Source organism: Bactrocera oleae, chromosome 6 (assembly GCF_042242935.1).
Source record: "Bactrocera oleae isolate idBacOlea1 chromosome 6, idBacOlea1, whole genome shotgun sequence".
NCBI lineage: Eukaryota > Metazoa > Arthropoda > Insecta > Diptera > Tephritidae > Bactrocera > Bactrocera oleae.
In genome coordinates this window covers 21,994,797-22,007,072 of record NC_091540.1, presented here as the reverse complement: position 1 = coordinate 22,007,072, position 12,276 = coordinate 21,994,797, and the positions used below count along the sequence as shown (strand labels likewise).

At 35.0% G+C, this 12,276-nt stretch overlaps 2 protein-coding genes across 5 annotated transcripts in view; one reads left to right on the top strand and one right to left on the bottom strand.

Annotated features, from left to right (window-relative positions):
* Positions 1-12,276, bottom strand: part of Prps (phosphoribosyl pyrophosphate synthetase) — a 48,757-nt gene that overhangs the window by 13,552 nt on the left and 22,929 nt on the right. For 2 of the 4 annotated variants that reach the window (XM_036360273.2, XM_036360274.2), the window contains one exon: positions 11,141-11,239. The exons of the other annotated variants lie outside the window; for them this stretch is intronic. In XM_036360273.2, coding sequence (XP_036216166.1) covers positions 11,141-11,239 — 99 coding nt within the window. The remainder of the gene's footprint in view (positions 1-11,140; positions 11,240-12,276) is intronic. 4 annotated transcript variants of the gene reach the window in all.
* On the top strand, positions 2,304-3,395 carry LOC106621683 (sperm flagellar protein 1). The gene has a single exon (XM_014240635.3). It carries the CDS (start codon positions 2,428-2,430, stop codon positions 3,139-3,141), a length of 714 nt encoding a protein of 237 aa, XP_014096110.1. The 5' UTR covers positions 2,304-2,427; the 3' UTR covers positions 3,142-3,395.

The following is a 12,276-nucleotide window of genomic DNA, read 5'->3' as shown; positions in this document are numbered from 1 at the left end:
TGTTGTTAAAATAGGGAGGAAACTTTAGTAAACCATCCCACGATTTCACAGTTAAAAAGGGTATGGTTGAATAGAGGAGATTCTCTAGATTAAGTATATATATATAATTATAGCCGCCGAAAACTTATAAAATTTTATCTTGCAATTTTTTGATTTTTAGTTTATTTTATATTATGCACTTATTATTCACTTACGCTTCACTACATTGTTTCTACATATTTAATTATATCAATTATTTTAATATTTGCTTTATATAAGCATTTTACTTTTTAACCGGCTTGGTATCTGAACTTTGTACGGAAACAGGTTTAAGTCATCATAAATTATGCGTTGTAATAACCGTCTGCTAACTCCAAGTTGCGTAAATAAGTTGCAAGTTGAAACTCTTGGATTTGCCTGAATTGACGATGCAACAGCCGCGATTGTTTCTTGAACACGAACATACGGATCTCGATGGTACGGTCTTCTTGCGATACCTCCAGATTCGGCAAACATATTTACCAACCTTATGATGGTCCTTCTGCTCGGGGGAGGGCCGCCAAAATCCCGTTGAATTCCCTTTGGACGAAAATGACGGACTGCAAAGCATGATACCGCTGCACTATTCAAACCCTCTTTTCGGTATCTCAGGCATTCATTTTTAAATAACTTAAATAATAACCTGTCAAATAAAAAAAGTAAGTCGATTACTCACACAGAAAAAAAGTTATTACGGTTTCTTTTTGTAGCGCGATTGTGAGCCACCCTATATAAAAACAAAATTAACTATAAATCGAGAAATTGCAAGATAAAATTTGTAAAATTTTCAACTTAAAATGCGAATATCACGAAAGCTATAGGTTTCCAGTGGCAATATATTCTTAATTTGGAGAATCTTCTCTATCCAACCATACCGCTGAAGTCGTGTGATATGTATACTTATGCCGACCCGAAATAGGTGATATAATAAATATATCAAACAAATATATCAACATGTATTTTACAATCACGAGGTTAAAAGGTACACAGTATTTAAGCATTCACCAAAAAAATATATGCAACTTAAAAGTTTCATTAATTTCTTTTCACTTATTTTGAAGACAATTGTTCGATGAGTGTATGGGCTATGAATTTTAGCTGCGTCGTTCTGAGTTAACGGGATTTTAGTACCGCTACTTAAGTAAGTTGAGCAGAAAAAGTGTGCGTTCACTCCAAATATCGATGGTTAGTTGTATGAAAAGTACAAGTTTTTTAGATCAATTGTATTTTAAATGATAAACGATAGTTGGCGCGGTTAATAACACGTCTAAAACACATATAATCACAGGAATTAATCTCCTTTTCTTAATATGGACCAAAAGCGAGAAGAAATAGATATTGGCGAAAGAAAAATCATTGTTGGATTGTGGCAAAATGCCAAAGTCATGAGAAATCGCGAAAACTGTTGGGAGACAGTACTCCTCAGTCCAGAGAGTAATAAACAATTGGCACGAGTGGCACGTAGCCCATAGAACCCAATAACATATCGAGAATAAATCGACTTAAGAGATGGCCTTTGCAAAAGAGCATAAGCCCTCCAGAGTTTTGGAAAAGCGTTATTTTTTCAGATGAGAGTAAGTTCTGCATCTTTGGAATAAAAGTTCATAAGATTGTTTGAAGGAAAAGTGGAACAGCACTGTACTTGTATAAGAAAAATCTCGTACCTACGATAAAGCATGGTGGTGGAGGTGCTATGATGTGGGGGTGTATGGCAAGTTCGAGCGTTGGAAAATTTTCAGTTCATTGAGTCGATAATCTTGATATTTTAAAAATATATTTAATATTTAAAAGAAAGTGCAGTCAAGTTGGGACTAAGTGAGCGATTTATTTTCCAACAAGACAACGACCCGGAGCACACAGCAGAAATTGTGAAGCAGTGGTTGCTCTATAATATTCCAAAACAACTTCGTACACCCCCACAATCACCTGACCTCAACCCTACTAGAGCGAAAAATTAGGCAGCGTGGTATCACCAGCAAAGAAATGCTTAAGGACGCGCTTAAAGAAGAATGGGAAGCCTTTTATTCCTTTATTCTTGAAGTGAACGCAGACTTTTTCTGCTTGGCTTGAACAACCTTTTTATTTTTACGTGAAATTATTTTGAATTCAATTACGTTATTGGTACGTAATTTTGTAAAATAGTTACTTTTTATTCAACTAAATAAAATACTGCAAAAAATGCTTTTAATCATCTTTTTTTCCGATTTTTCATAGTACAAAGGAATACATAAGTGAACGCAGACTTTTTCTGCGATGTGTATATACATATTTTAAACGCACTTTTCAATTAAATATATTTGGGAAAAGGAGGCTTTTATAGCATTGTCAAACAAAATATTAAAATCAAAAAGCAATATTTATAAAAAATTAAATTCTAAAAATAAAAGCGTTATTTATCCGAAACTCAATATGCCAAAGAGATTAACTGAAGAGGAGCTTTGCGAGCTTAAAGTATGGCTAGTTGACCAACAAATTAATCCAAATAAAATGCACCGAGAGTTTTCGGATGCAGTTCCTGTTGCCAATTTATTGAAAAAATTGTATCCCAAGTTAATCGATTTGCATAATTATCCTCCACGAAACAACACTCAACTAAAGTTAAACAATTGGGAAACTCTCAATTTTAAAGCTCTTGGAAAAATTGGCCTTCAACAAACAAACTCCATGTTACAAAAATTAGCAAAAGGAACGCCTGGAGCAATAGAATCGCTGCTTTATGATATAAAAATTCAAAGCAAAGCTAAACAATCTGATAGAATTGACGATCAAGAGCAAGCTTGGTCGGAAAACGATGATATTATTGCCGTCAATGTTAGTAAAAAAATTGGTGATGCGATCGTCCAAGTGCCACAAAAAATGATTTTATATTCGATCTACGAGAACGCTGTTCGTGAATCTCAGGCAAAAGACTCGTATTTGAATGCTGCAAATCAAAAAATTGCTCACCTAGAAAACATATTAAAACTTAAAGCGGAGCGCATAGAAGAATTGTGTGCACAACTCGCAAAAGTATCGGTGCGAAGTTTGATAAAGCAACATAATTTAGAAAACTCAAGCCCTAATTCTCTTCTTAATTTTGATAATATCGAAAATGAGACAAATAGCAAACACATTGATTTCTGAATATTTTCAATTTGATATTCCAGCTGTCATTTAGTGATCTGTCGAAATTAGACATGTAAAGTATACATAACTTAGACTCGTTGAAATATATACATATATACAAACATATATATTTATGTAAATATGACATCTCAAAAACTGGTTTAACAATTGCGTGAAGAATTCGGAAAAAGAACACTATAGCTAAATAAATAGATCTTATTCGTAATCAGATGCAAACGATAACTTGAATAAAATTTTTGATGAAATCGGTATACATGTTTCCCGGCACTCAGAGGAGGGTGGTTTTTAGATGAGGAAAATCGGGAGATTGGCACGCCCACAATATTATAATAAAAGTTATAAAGTTCTATAACTAATTCATAAATTAAACTACAAAACCCAAATTTGAGACAGGATTAAAATAGACACGGGCCATCGAAAGGGTGATCCATTTCGAGGTTCATTACTTTTTAAAGAAAAAAACACAGCAAATTCAAATTTAATAGGGAATTTTTATTATCATTTATCTTTCGTCCATCCGTTGAATCCAATTTTCGATGACTCGTTCGAGCATTTCGACTGGTAACTGGCGAATGACACGCGTGATGTTTTGCTCCAAGGCCTGAATGGAAGCGGCAGTGTCCGCATAGACTTTCGACTTTACATATCCCCACAGGAAAAATTCTAACGGTGTGATATCACACGACCGGCCCAAAGCGTGAAACTATCTGCTCACCGAAGTGTTCTCTCCATAAATTAATTGATTTATGCGATGTGTGGGAAGTGTCGCCGTCTTGTTGAAACCAAATGTCGCCGAGATCACGAACTTCAATTTCAGGCATCAAATAGTCGGTTATCATGGCGCGATAGAGGTCGCCATTGACGGTAACGTCTCACCGGCGTCATTTTTGAAAAAATTTGGACCGATGAACCACCGTCCCACATTCACAGCTCTTGAATCTCTTCGTCCCAAATGCGGCTATTTTGCTTGTTTACATACCCGTTGAGCCAGAAATGGGCCTCACTGCAGTCGGATCTTCTTGGAACTTTTCAAGAGCCCATAGAGCGAAGCGATATCGTTTGGGAAGATCGAACGGCTTCAGTTCTTGCACAAATTGTATTTTGTACGCTTTCAATTTAAGATCTCGATGTAAAATGTGCCAAGACGTTTTATACGTCAGTCCGAGTTGCTACGAACGGCGCCAAATCGACTATCCACGATCTTCGTGTACACTCTCAGCTACGGCCGCTATATTTTTTTCACGGCATGCTGGACGTGGTCTATTCGGTCGAATGTTATCCAATAATGAATGCCGAGTCTCATGATGGGTGATAGTGCTCCGAATAATATGCTCAGTAGACCGGTTATGTTGACTATAACTTGTGCGAAGCGAGCGAAACACATTCTTTACAGAACGTGAATTTTCATAATAAAGGTGAACGATTTTTAAACATTGTTTAGGCGTAAGTCTTTCAATGATGAAATGCTAAACAATACTGACCAAAAATAACATGACAGCTTGACACGAACCAAGCGTGATCTGTCAAGAAAAGGCTATTAAAAAAAGTACCTCTACTTCTATGACCCGTTATATATAATTTAATATTGTTTGGATAGTGGGCGTGACCCGCTCTCTATTTTTATACTCTCGCAACCTGTTGCTACAAAGTACCTATAATAGTTTTGTTCACCTAACGGTTGTTGGTATCACCTAAAACTAATCGAGTTAGATATAGGGTTACATATACTTATATAAATGATCAGGATGAAGAGACGAGTTGAAATCCGGGTGACTGTCTGTCCGTCCGTCCGTCCGTGCAAGCTCTAACTTGAGTAAAAATTGAGATATCTTTATGAACCTTGGTAGACACGTTTCTTGGTACCGTGAGACGGTTGGTATTGCAGATGGGCGTAATCGGACCACTGCAACGCCCACAAAACGCCATTGATCAAAAACAAATAAATTGCCATAACTAAGCTCCGCAATAAGATACAAGACTGTTATTTGGTACACAGGATCACATTAGGGAGGGGCATCTGCAGCTAAAATTTTAGCTAATTCTATAATAACAAAATTCACTGGAAGCAAATGTTTTTAAAACCTCTATTGACGTTGTGAAAATGGGTGAAATCGGGTGACAAGCCCGCCCAATGTAACCCCATATAACGGTACTGTTAAAAAATACTAAATAAATGCGATAAACCAAGCACTAAACACACCAGAGACATTAAATTTTATCTCTGGGATGGTATGAGATGACTTTATAGGAACCGCGTTCAAAATTAGTCAGTGAGCGTGGCACCGCCAACTTTTAGGTGAAACCCATATCTTGGGATCTGCTTAACCGATTTCAACCAAATTCGGTGCATAACGTTCTTTTCATATTTCTATATAGTGCGAAAATGGGCGAAATCGGACTACAACCACGCCTATTTCCCATATAACACCATTTTCAATTCCATCTGGTTCTTTCACTTTCCACTACGCATATCAAGCAACAATGATTAAAGTATGCCACCTTGTGACCAAAAAAAGTCTAAATCGAACCAAAACTGTTCGAAGCCCTAGGTATGAATATATGGACGCCAGTGCCTATAGTTGACCTTCTACCGAAAATATCAGTCAATCCATTAAAAAATCTCAAACGGGTACACCATTTGACTTTGCGAGAGTAAAAAATGTTCGGTTACATTCGAACACATCATTTAATGATGTGAAAATGAGCAAAATGTGATGATAATATATTGCTTTAAAAACCACTTAAAAAGTCAGGTGCCTTAAATTGTACAGTAATGATGGTTCGGAAAGGCTGCACCCGAATGTAAAAAAAAATTAAAATATGCGTGGCACCGCCCACTTTCAAGTGAAATCTCATCTCTCTGGATAAGGAAGAGCTAAGTTAGTTACAACTGCACATTTTATACTCGCAATTTGGAAAGATAAAAGGCTGCAAAATGTTTTCAGGTATTGCAAAACTTTATATTAAAAAATGTGACGTCAGAATTTAACATGCATAACCGAATGGATTACAATCACATTATTATCTTATATTATTGGTCACACTCACTTAGTTTCATTGCTACATTATGTTTGTCCGAAATTTTTTTTATTAAAAGCAAGCTAATTAACTCAAATCAGATATATGTGATATACAATAAATTCAACCAAAGGGGCTAAATTTAATATAAAGGGTATATGAGGAAAATATCAACCAGAGGATCGAAAGGCGGTATATTAGGGATATAAGGTTTACACCAAGGTCGAGACCAATTTCTCCATATGGATAATGTTTCGGACAAAATTTGGTTGAAATTCGTTGAGTAATTTCTGAAATATAGGATTTCACGTACAGTGGCGCCACGCCCATTCAGTACCATTTAGGATGTTAAATTTAATGCTTCTGACTTCTGATTTATTTAATTAGTTATCGAACTCTTAGTAGCTTTCGACAGGACGGGCGGACAATTACACGAAATTCAACTCGTCTCGTCAGCCTTATCTTTATATATATTAAATACCTCTATGTCTATTACCATTGGTTTTAGGTATTTCAATCAAATGTTAGGTGAACAAAACTATTATAATCTGTAGAAACATGTTCTGATAGTATAAAATTATGAACAACCTTTTACAAATCCTTTGGAATATATTATATTTATATTTTTCTTCAGTGGCACGCGGTCAACGGTCATGAAAGTATCCTTTTTGAAAAAATGTTCACTGTTGAAGAAGGTTTTAATAAGAAAACGACAATATCTACGCAAAAATTTTATTCCTAGGGTGGTCACCATCCAGCTGCTGTAATGGTTTGGTGGGATTCTCCTGTAAAGGCGATACAATTAGGGCAAAGGTGTACTATCAGATGTTTTAGAAAGCGTGCAATACAAAAAAAAAAAAAAACAAGTAAGGAAGTTCTACGTACGGATGTAACCGAACATTTTATACTCTCGCAACTTGCAAGGATCAAAGCCCGGGAAATTACTTCAGGTGTTGGCAAAATTTTATATTTAAGGAAGTATTGATCCGATTCAACCCATTTTTGACTCAAAAACATACTACTATCGAGAGTTTCATTTATATGTATATTTTATTATACGATTCAATTATATATCTTACACATTTACCGATATTTTCGGTAAAAAGTCAGCTGTCACTGGGGTTCACCACCTAGGCGCTTGAACAGTTTTGGTTCGATTTAGACAATTTTTGGTCACAAGGTGGCATACGTTAAACGCATTACTAACTCAATTTTATTCCAATACAATCATTGTTGCTTGATTTGTCTAGTGGAAAGTGAAAGAAGCAGATGGAATTTAAAATGATGTTATATGGGAAATAGGCGTGGTTGTAATTTTCATTCCCATTTTCGCATTATAACATAGACATATGAGAAGAATGTTATATACCGAATTTGGTTGAAATTGGTTGAGCAGATCCCAAGATATGGGTTTTCACCTGAAAGTGAGCGGTGCCACGCCCCCTGTCTAATTTTTAACGCAGTTTCTATAAAGTCATCTCATACCAGAGATAAAAATTAATGTCTCTGGCGTGTTTAGTGCTCGATTTATCGCGCTTTTAGTAGTTTTTAACAGTACCGTTATAAGGTGAGTGGGCGGAGTTGTTACCCGATTTTACCCATTTTCACACTGTCGATAGAGGTAAAACATTTGTTCTTACATATTTGTTGTAACATAAAACCTATTAGGGGGCGGGGCAACGCCCACTTATTAAAAAAAAATTGCAGATGCCCACCACTAATGTGATCCTGTATACCAAATAACAGTCTTGTATCATATTGTGGAGCTTTGTTATGGCAATTTATTTGATTTTTTCCATCTGCAATACCAACCGTCTTACGGTACCCAGAAACATGTGTATCAAGTTTCAAAAAGATATCTCAATTTTTACTCAAGTTACAGCTTGCCCAGCGGACGGACAGACAGTCACCCGGATTTCAACTCGTCTCTTCATCCTGATCTTTATTTCTAACTCGATTAGTTTTAGGTGATACAAACAACCGTTAGGTGAACAAAACTATTATACTCTGTAGCAACAGGTTGCGCGAGTATAAAAAAATAAGCAATACTAAGTATATAATAAGAATCAGTCAGTCAGTTAGTAGAATATTACAGAAATATAGAATTTGTATATATTCGATTTTAATTTAAAACTACATTTTCTAACCGAAATGCGTTATGCTAACATTATTTTTGGGTTATTCAAAAGCCTGAAAGAAACGGGTATAATTTTCCAGCTTAAAAAAGAGTGACACTCCTTTTTTATCTAAGTTTTATAAAACAGAATTATTAACACTAGGTTTACGGGACCCGTCAATTTGACGGAATTCAAACTTTGAAATGAAATATCTTGAAAACCGCTCAATCGGTTTCAACCGTTTTGCATTGTAAATTAATCATTTCTTCTAAACCTTCTACTTTTTGATATTCATATGTCGTACACCTATCTCTAGGGGACCCGTCAAATTGACGGGTTGGCTGATTACGTAAACAATATATATATATATATATATTATATATTTGCTTTGCTTGTAAAATTTTATCTCCAATAGCAAATATAGAACTGAAAGAAAGGTCTAAGACCCCCAACTCATTATCTCAACAATGTAGTAGACGTTAGCGATAATCTCTGAAAATATATCTAAGGAACGTCCCGGGTCAGTATAGTTGCTGCAGTGACAGTGGTAAGAACATTTTTCGAAGACAGTGTGCAAAAGTTTTGGTTATTGTAGTGAGCCGCTTATTGTAAGTATTTACAATAGGGTAATTGGATTTGGGCAAGGTATTTTTTACTTTCACTAATTACCCTTTTCTAGCAATCATGAGTAAAAACACGAGATATAATAAGAAATTGACCAAAATTACCAATATCAATGAGGATTGTTCTGAGGTGCCCTCCGAAGAAGATCAATTTGAATTAGGTGAAAGTGATGATTATAGTGAAAATTCTGAACCCACTGAAACTGCAGAGATGGAAGGATCCTCGGGTAGTGAAGAGAAAAACTTCTTCAATATACGTCGTAATTAGAAAAGGGCACGGATTATTTCTAGTTCAGACACCGAGGATGAGAGGAAGAGTATTCCAAGTACATCCCGAGATGTAATGGAAGAAATTGAAATTGCAGTTGACGGGACACGGTGGGTGAGACTGAAAGCAGGGAAATCTATGGGTTGGCCGTCCGTGCATACTAAATTCAAGGATATCGCAGGGCCTACTGGTTACGCAAAAAGAAATATTATGTCGGGTTGTGTAACTAGTGCTTTTGAATTGATAATTGACGCCCATATTATGAAACATATAAAAGATTGCACCGAAACGAGTTTTGAAGAACGACTGGAAAAATACAGTTTCTGAATTACGTAGTTTTCTGGCAATACTATATGCCCGAGGCGCTTACGAAGTTAGATCATTGAAAGTAAAGTCAGTGGTAAAAAAAATGGGGTCCTTCTTTTTTCCGAGGCACAATGACCAGAGATAGATTTATCCAAATTCTGAGGTTTATACATTTTGATGAACGAACCGACTCAAAGGTTACAAGCCGATAAATTTGCACTCATTTCTGAACTATGGAACAAATTTATAAGTAACAGCCAGGCTTGTTATAAACCACATCAAAATATCACAGTGGATGAACAACTGTTTCCAACTAAAGCCCGTTGATGATTTACACAATACATGCCAAATACGCCGAATAAATTTGGCATTAAGTTTTGGTTAGCGGTTGACGTTAAATCAAAATATATTTTGAATGGTTTCCCTAACTTGGGAAAAGATGACACTCGATGCTCAAATTCGTTGGGCCAGTTTGTAACGTTGAAATTAGCCGAACCGTATTTACATCGAGGAAGAAATATCACTACCGATAATTTTTTTACAAGCATCCCGCTGGCCAAAAAATTGCTTCAACTAAAGACAACCTTGATTGGGACCATCCGCTCGAACAAGAGAGAACTACCAAGACCAGCGAAAGAAAGAAAAGACAAAATGCCGCTATTTTCATCAAATTTATATAAATCAGAAGACTGCACACATAATATGTATAAAAGTAAACCTAAAGTAAAAGTCCTTCTTCTAAGCAGCAAGCATAGAAATATACAGATAGAAAACAATAGAAAATGTGTTCCCGAAACTATTACATTTTATAATAAAACAAAGTTTGGTGTCGATGTCGTGGACCAGATGGCACGCAAATATAGTGTGAAAGCAGGGTGTTTTCGATGGCCTCTCCAAGTTTTTTTATAATATTTTAGATTTGACAGCGATAAACGATATTGTACAAAAAGTGTACCGGATCAAAAATATCCAGAAAAGAGTTTATATTTTCTTAAGCCGATGAATTAGCTGGAGAAAACAAAGAGAACATTCGTCACAGTTCAGACGTTTCAGATCAGGCACATTCAACAGCAGGAGTGCGAAAAAGTTGCCAAGAGGACTATTGTAATAAAAATAAAAGCAGTAATTGCTGTATGTATTGTAAAAATATCGTTTGCGGAAAATGTAGAAAAGATATTCAATACGTATGTAAAAAATGTCCTCGATAAATATGATTATGTTGCCTTTATATTATTAATATTTTATTTTTACGTGAAGCCTTATATTGTCAAACTCAGATTTAGTTTGAATAAATTGAATTTTTTTAAATAAATACGCATTTTTTATCCACCCGTCAATTTGACGGATGCTCGTAGAGATAGGTATATAACAAACGCCCGTAAACCTAGTGTTAAAATCAGCTCAGTACTTTATGCATCAAAACGTTAAACCATTTTCCATATAAACAATTCTATATAATTTGCATTTATGGTCAACGCACTGAAAAAATCCTAATTGAGTGTACTAGTTCTCAAGAAATTTGGAATAATATGACAAATTAATTCGCTCTTTCATCATACATAAGTATATTTGTTTCAACAACAACCAGTAGTCAAAGCGCTTACTAAAGGTTTACTAAACATGTTGTCCAAACCAAATATCGCATACTCAAATATTTTACTTACTTGTATTTGTGATGCATGTAAATCCATGGTGATGATATGATCTGCTCCAGCTACAGATAGCATATTTGCGACTAGCTTTGCAGATATGGGAGCACGGCTCTGTTTATTGATAAAAAAAATATAAAAATAAAATGCATAAGTATAAATTTGGAATAACACTATATATAATAACTTCATAAGCAATTCGAAATTTTTTCACTGAAACTAAAGTAATGATCCAGAATATTGGACAATTAAAAAGTTTAAAAAATATTTAGTTGCTAAAGTACTGGTTTAAGTTTTACTTACAAAAAATTGGTTTTTCGCTGCGAAGTTGATTGAATTGTGGTAATACCAGCAAATTAAAAATTAACGGAATGACAAAGAAAAAGCAAGCGTAAAGAAAACACTTACAAAAAACAACAACAAAACACAATAATTTGACATTTTAAAGGAAACAACTAATCAGCTAGTTGAACACTTGCATATATTTCTGTTGTGCTTAGTTATACTCAAAAATACACATCAATAGCAAGAAAACTGAGAAGGTCAATGACAAAAACTAGAAAAATAATTCAACGTTTATAATATTTTCAAAGCCATTTTCTCAAGGTACATTGTATAATTCCTAAGAGGAGAAAATGCAAATGCTAGAAAATCGACATTTTGTCAATAGCCTTCTATTAAGTTAAATATAACCCAAAAAAATCTAGCGTTTGAAAATGCGTAAAAATAAAATAATATTTGATTTCTTCTGATTTCTTTTATTTACACTTAAAAAAATTAAATTAAAATAGATTTTACAACTTTAATCCGTTGAACTTTCCGTTACAACCTTGACATCTTATGAGTGTATGCATTACGCAATTTTAGCTCGTTTGCGATTATTTTCCACCCACAATAAATGCAGCGACCTGGTCTAATTTCATCTTGAGGAACTATAGAGCCAATGTGCCATATTTCCGCGATTCTCTCTCGTACACTCATATGTGGTTTGATCAAATCATAAGAGAGCTGTTCCAATCGTCGACTTTTTTAAACTTAAAAAAAATAATTTTTTTTCCGCCACATTTGTTATACTATAAAGAAAAGCAAGGAGCCACCGCTTAGTGGCTCTTGCACAGGCTTTACACATTTTATCTATCATGTCAAAGCAG

Bases quoted from the DNA above. Each gene is read 5' to 3' on its own strand.
- LOC106621683 (XM_014240635.3), top strand. From the start codon at position 2,428: ATGCCAAAGAGATTAACTGAAGAGGAGCTTTGCGAGCTTAAAGTATGG.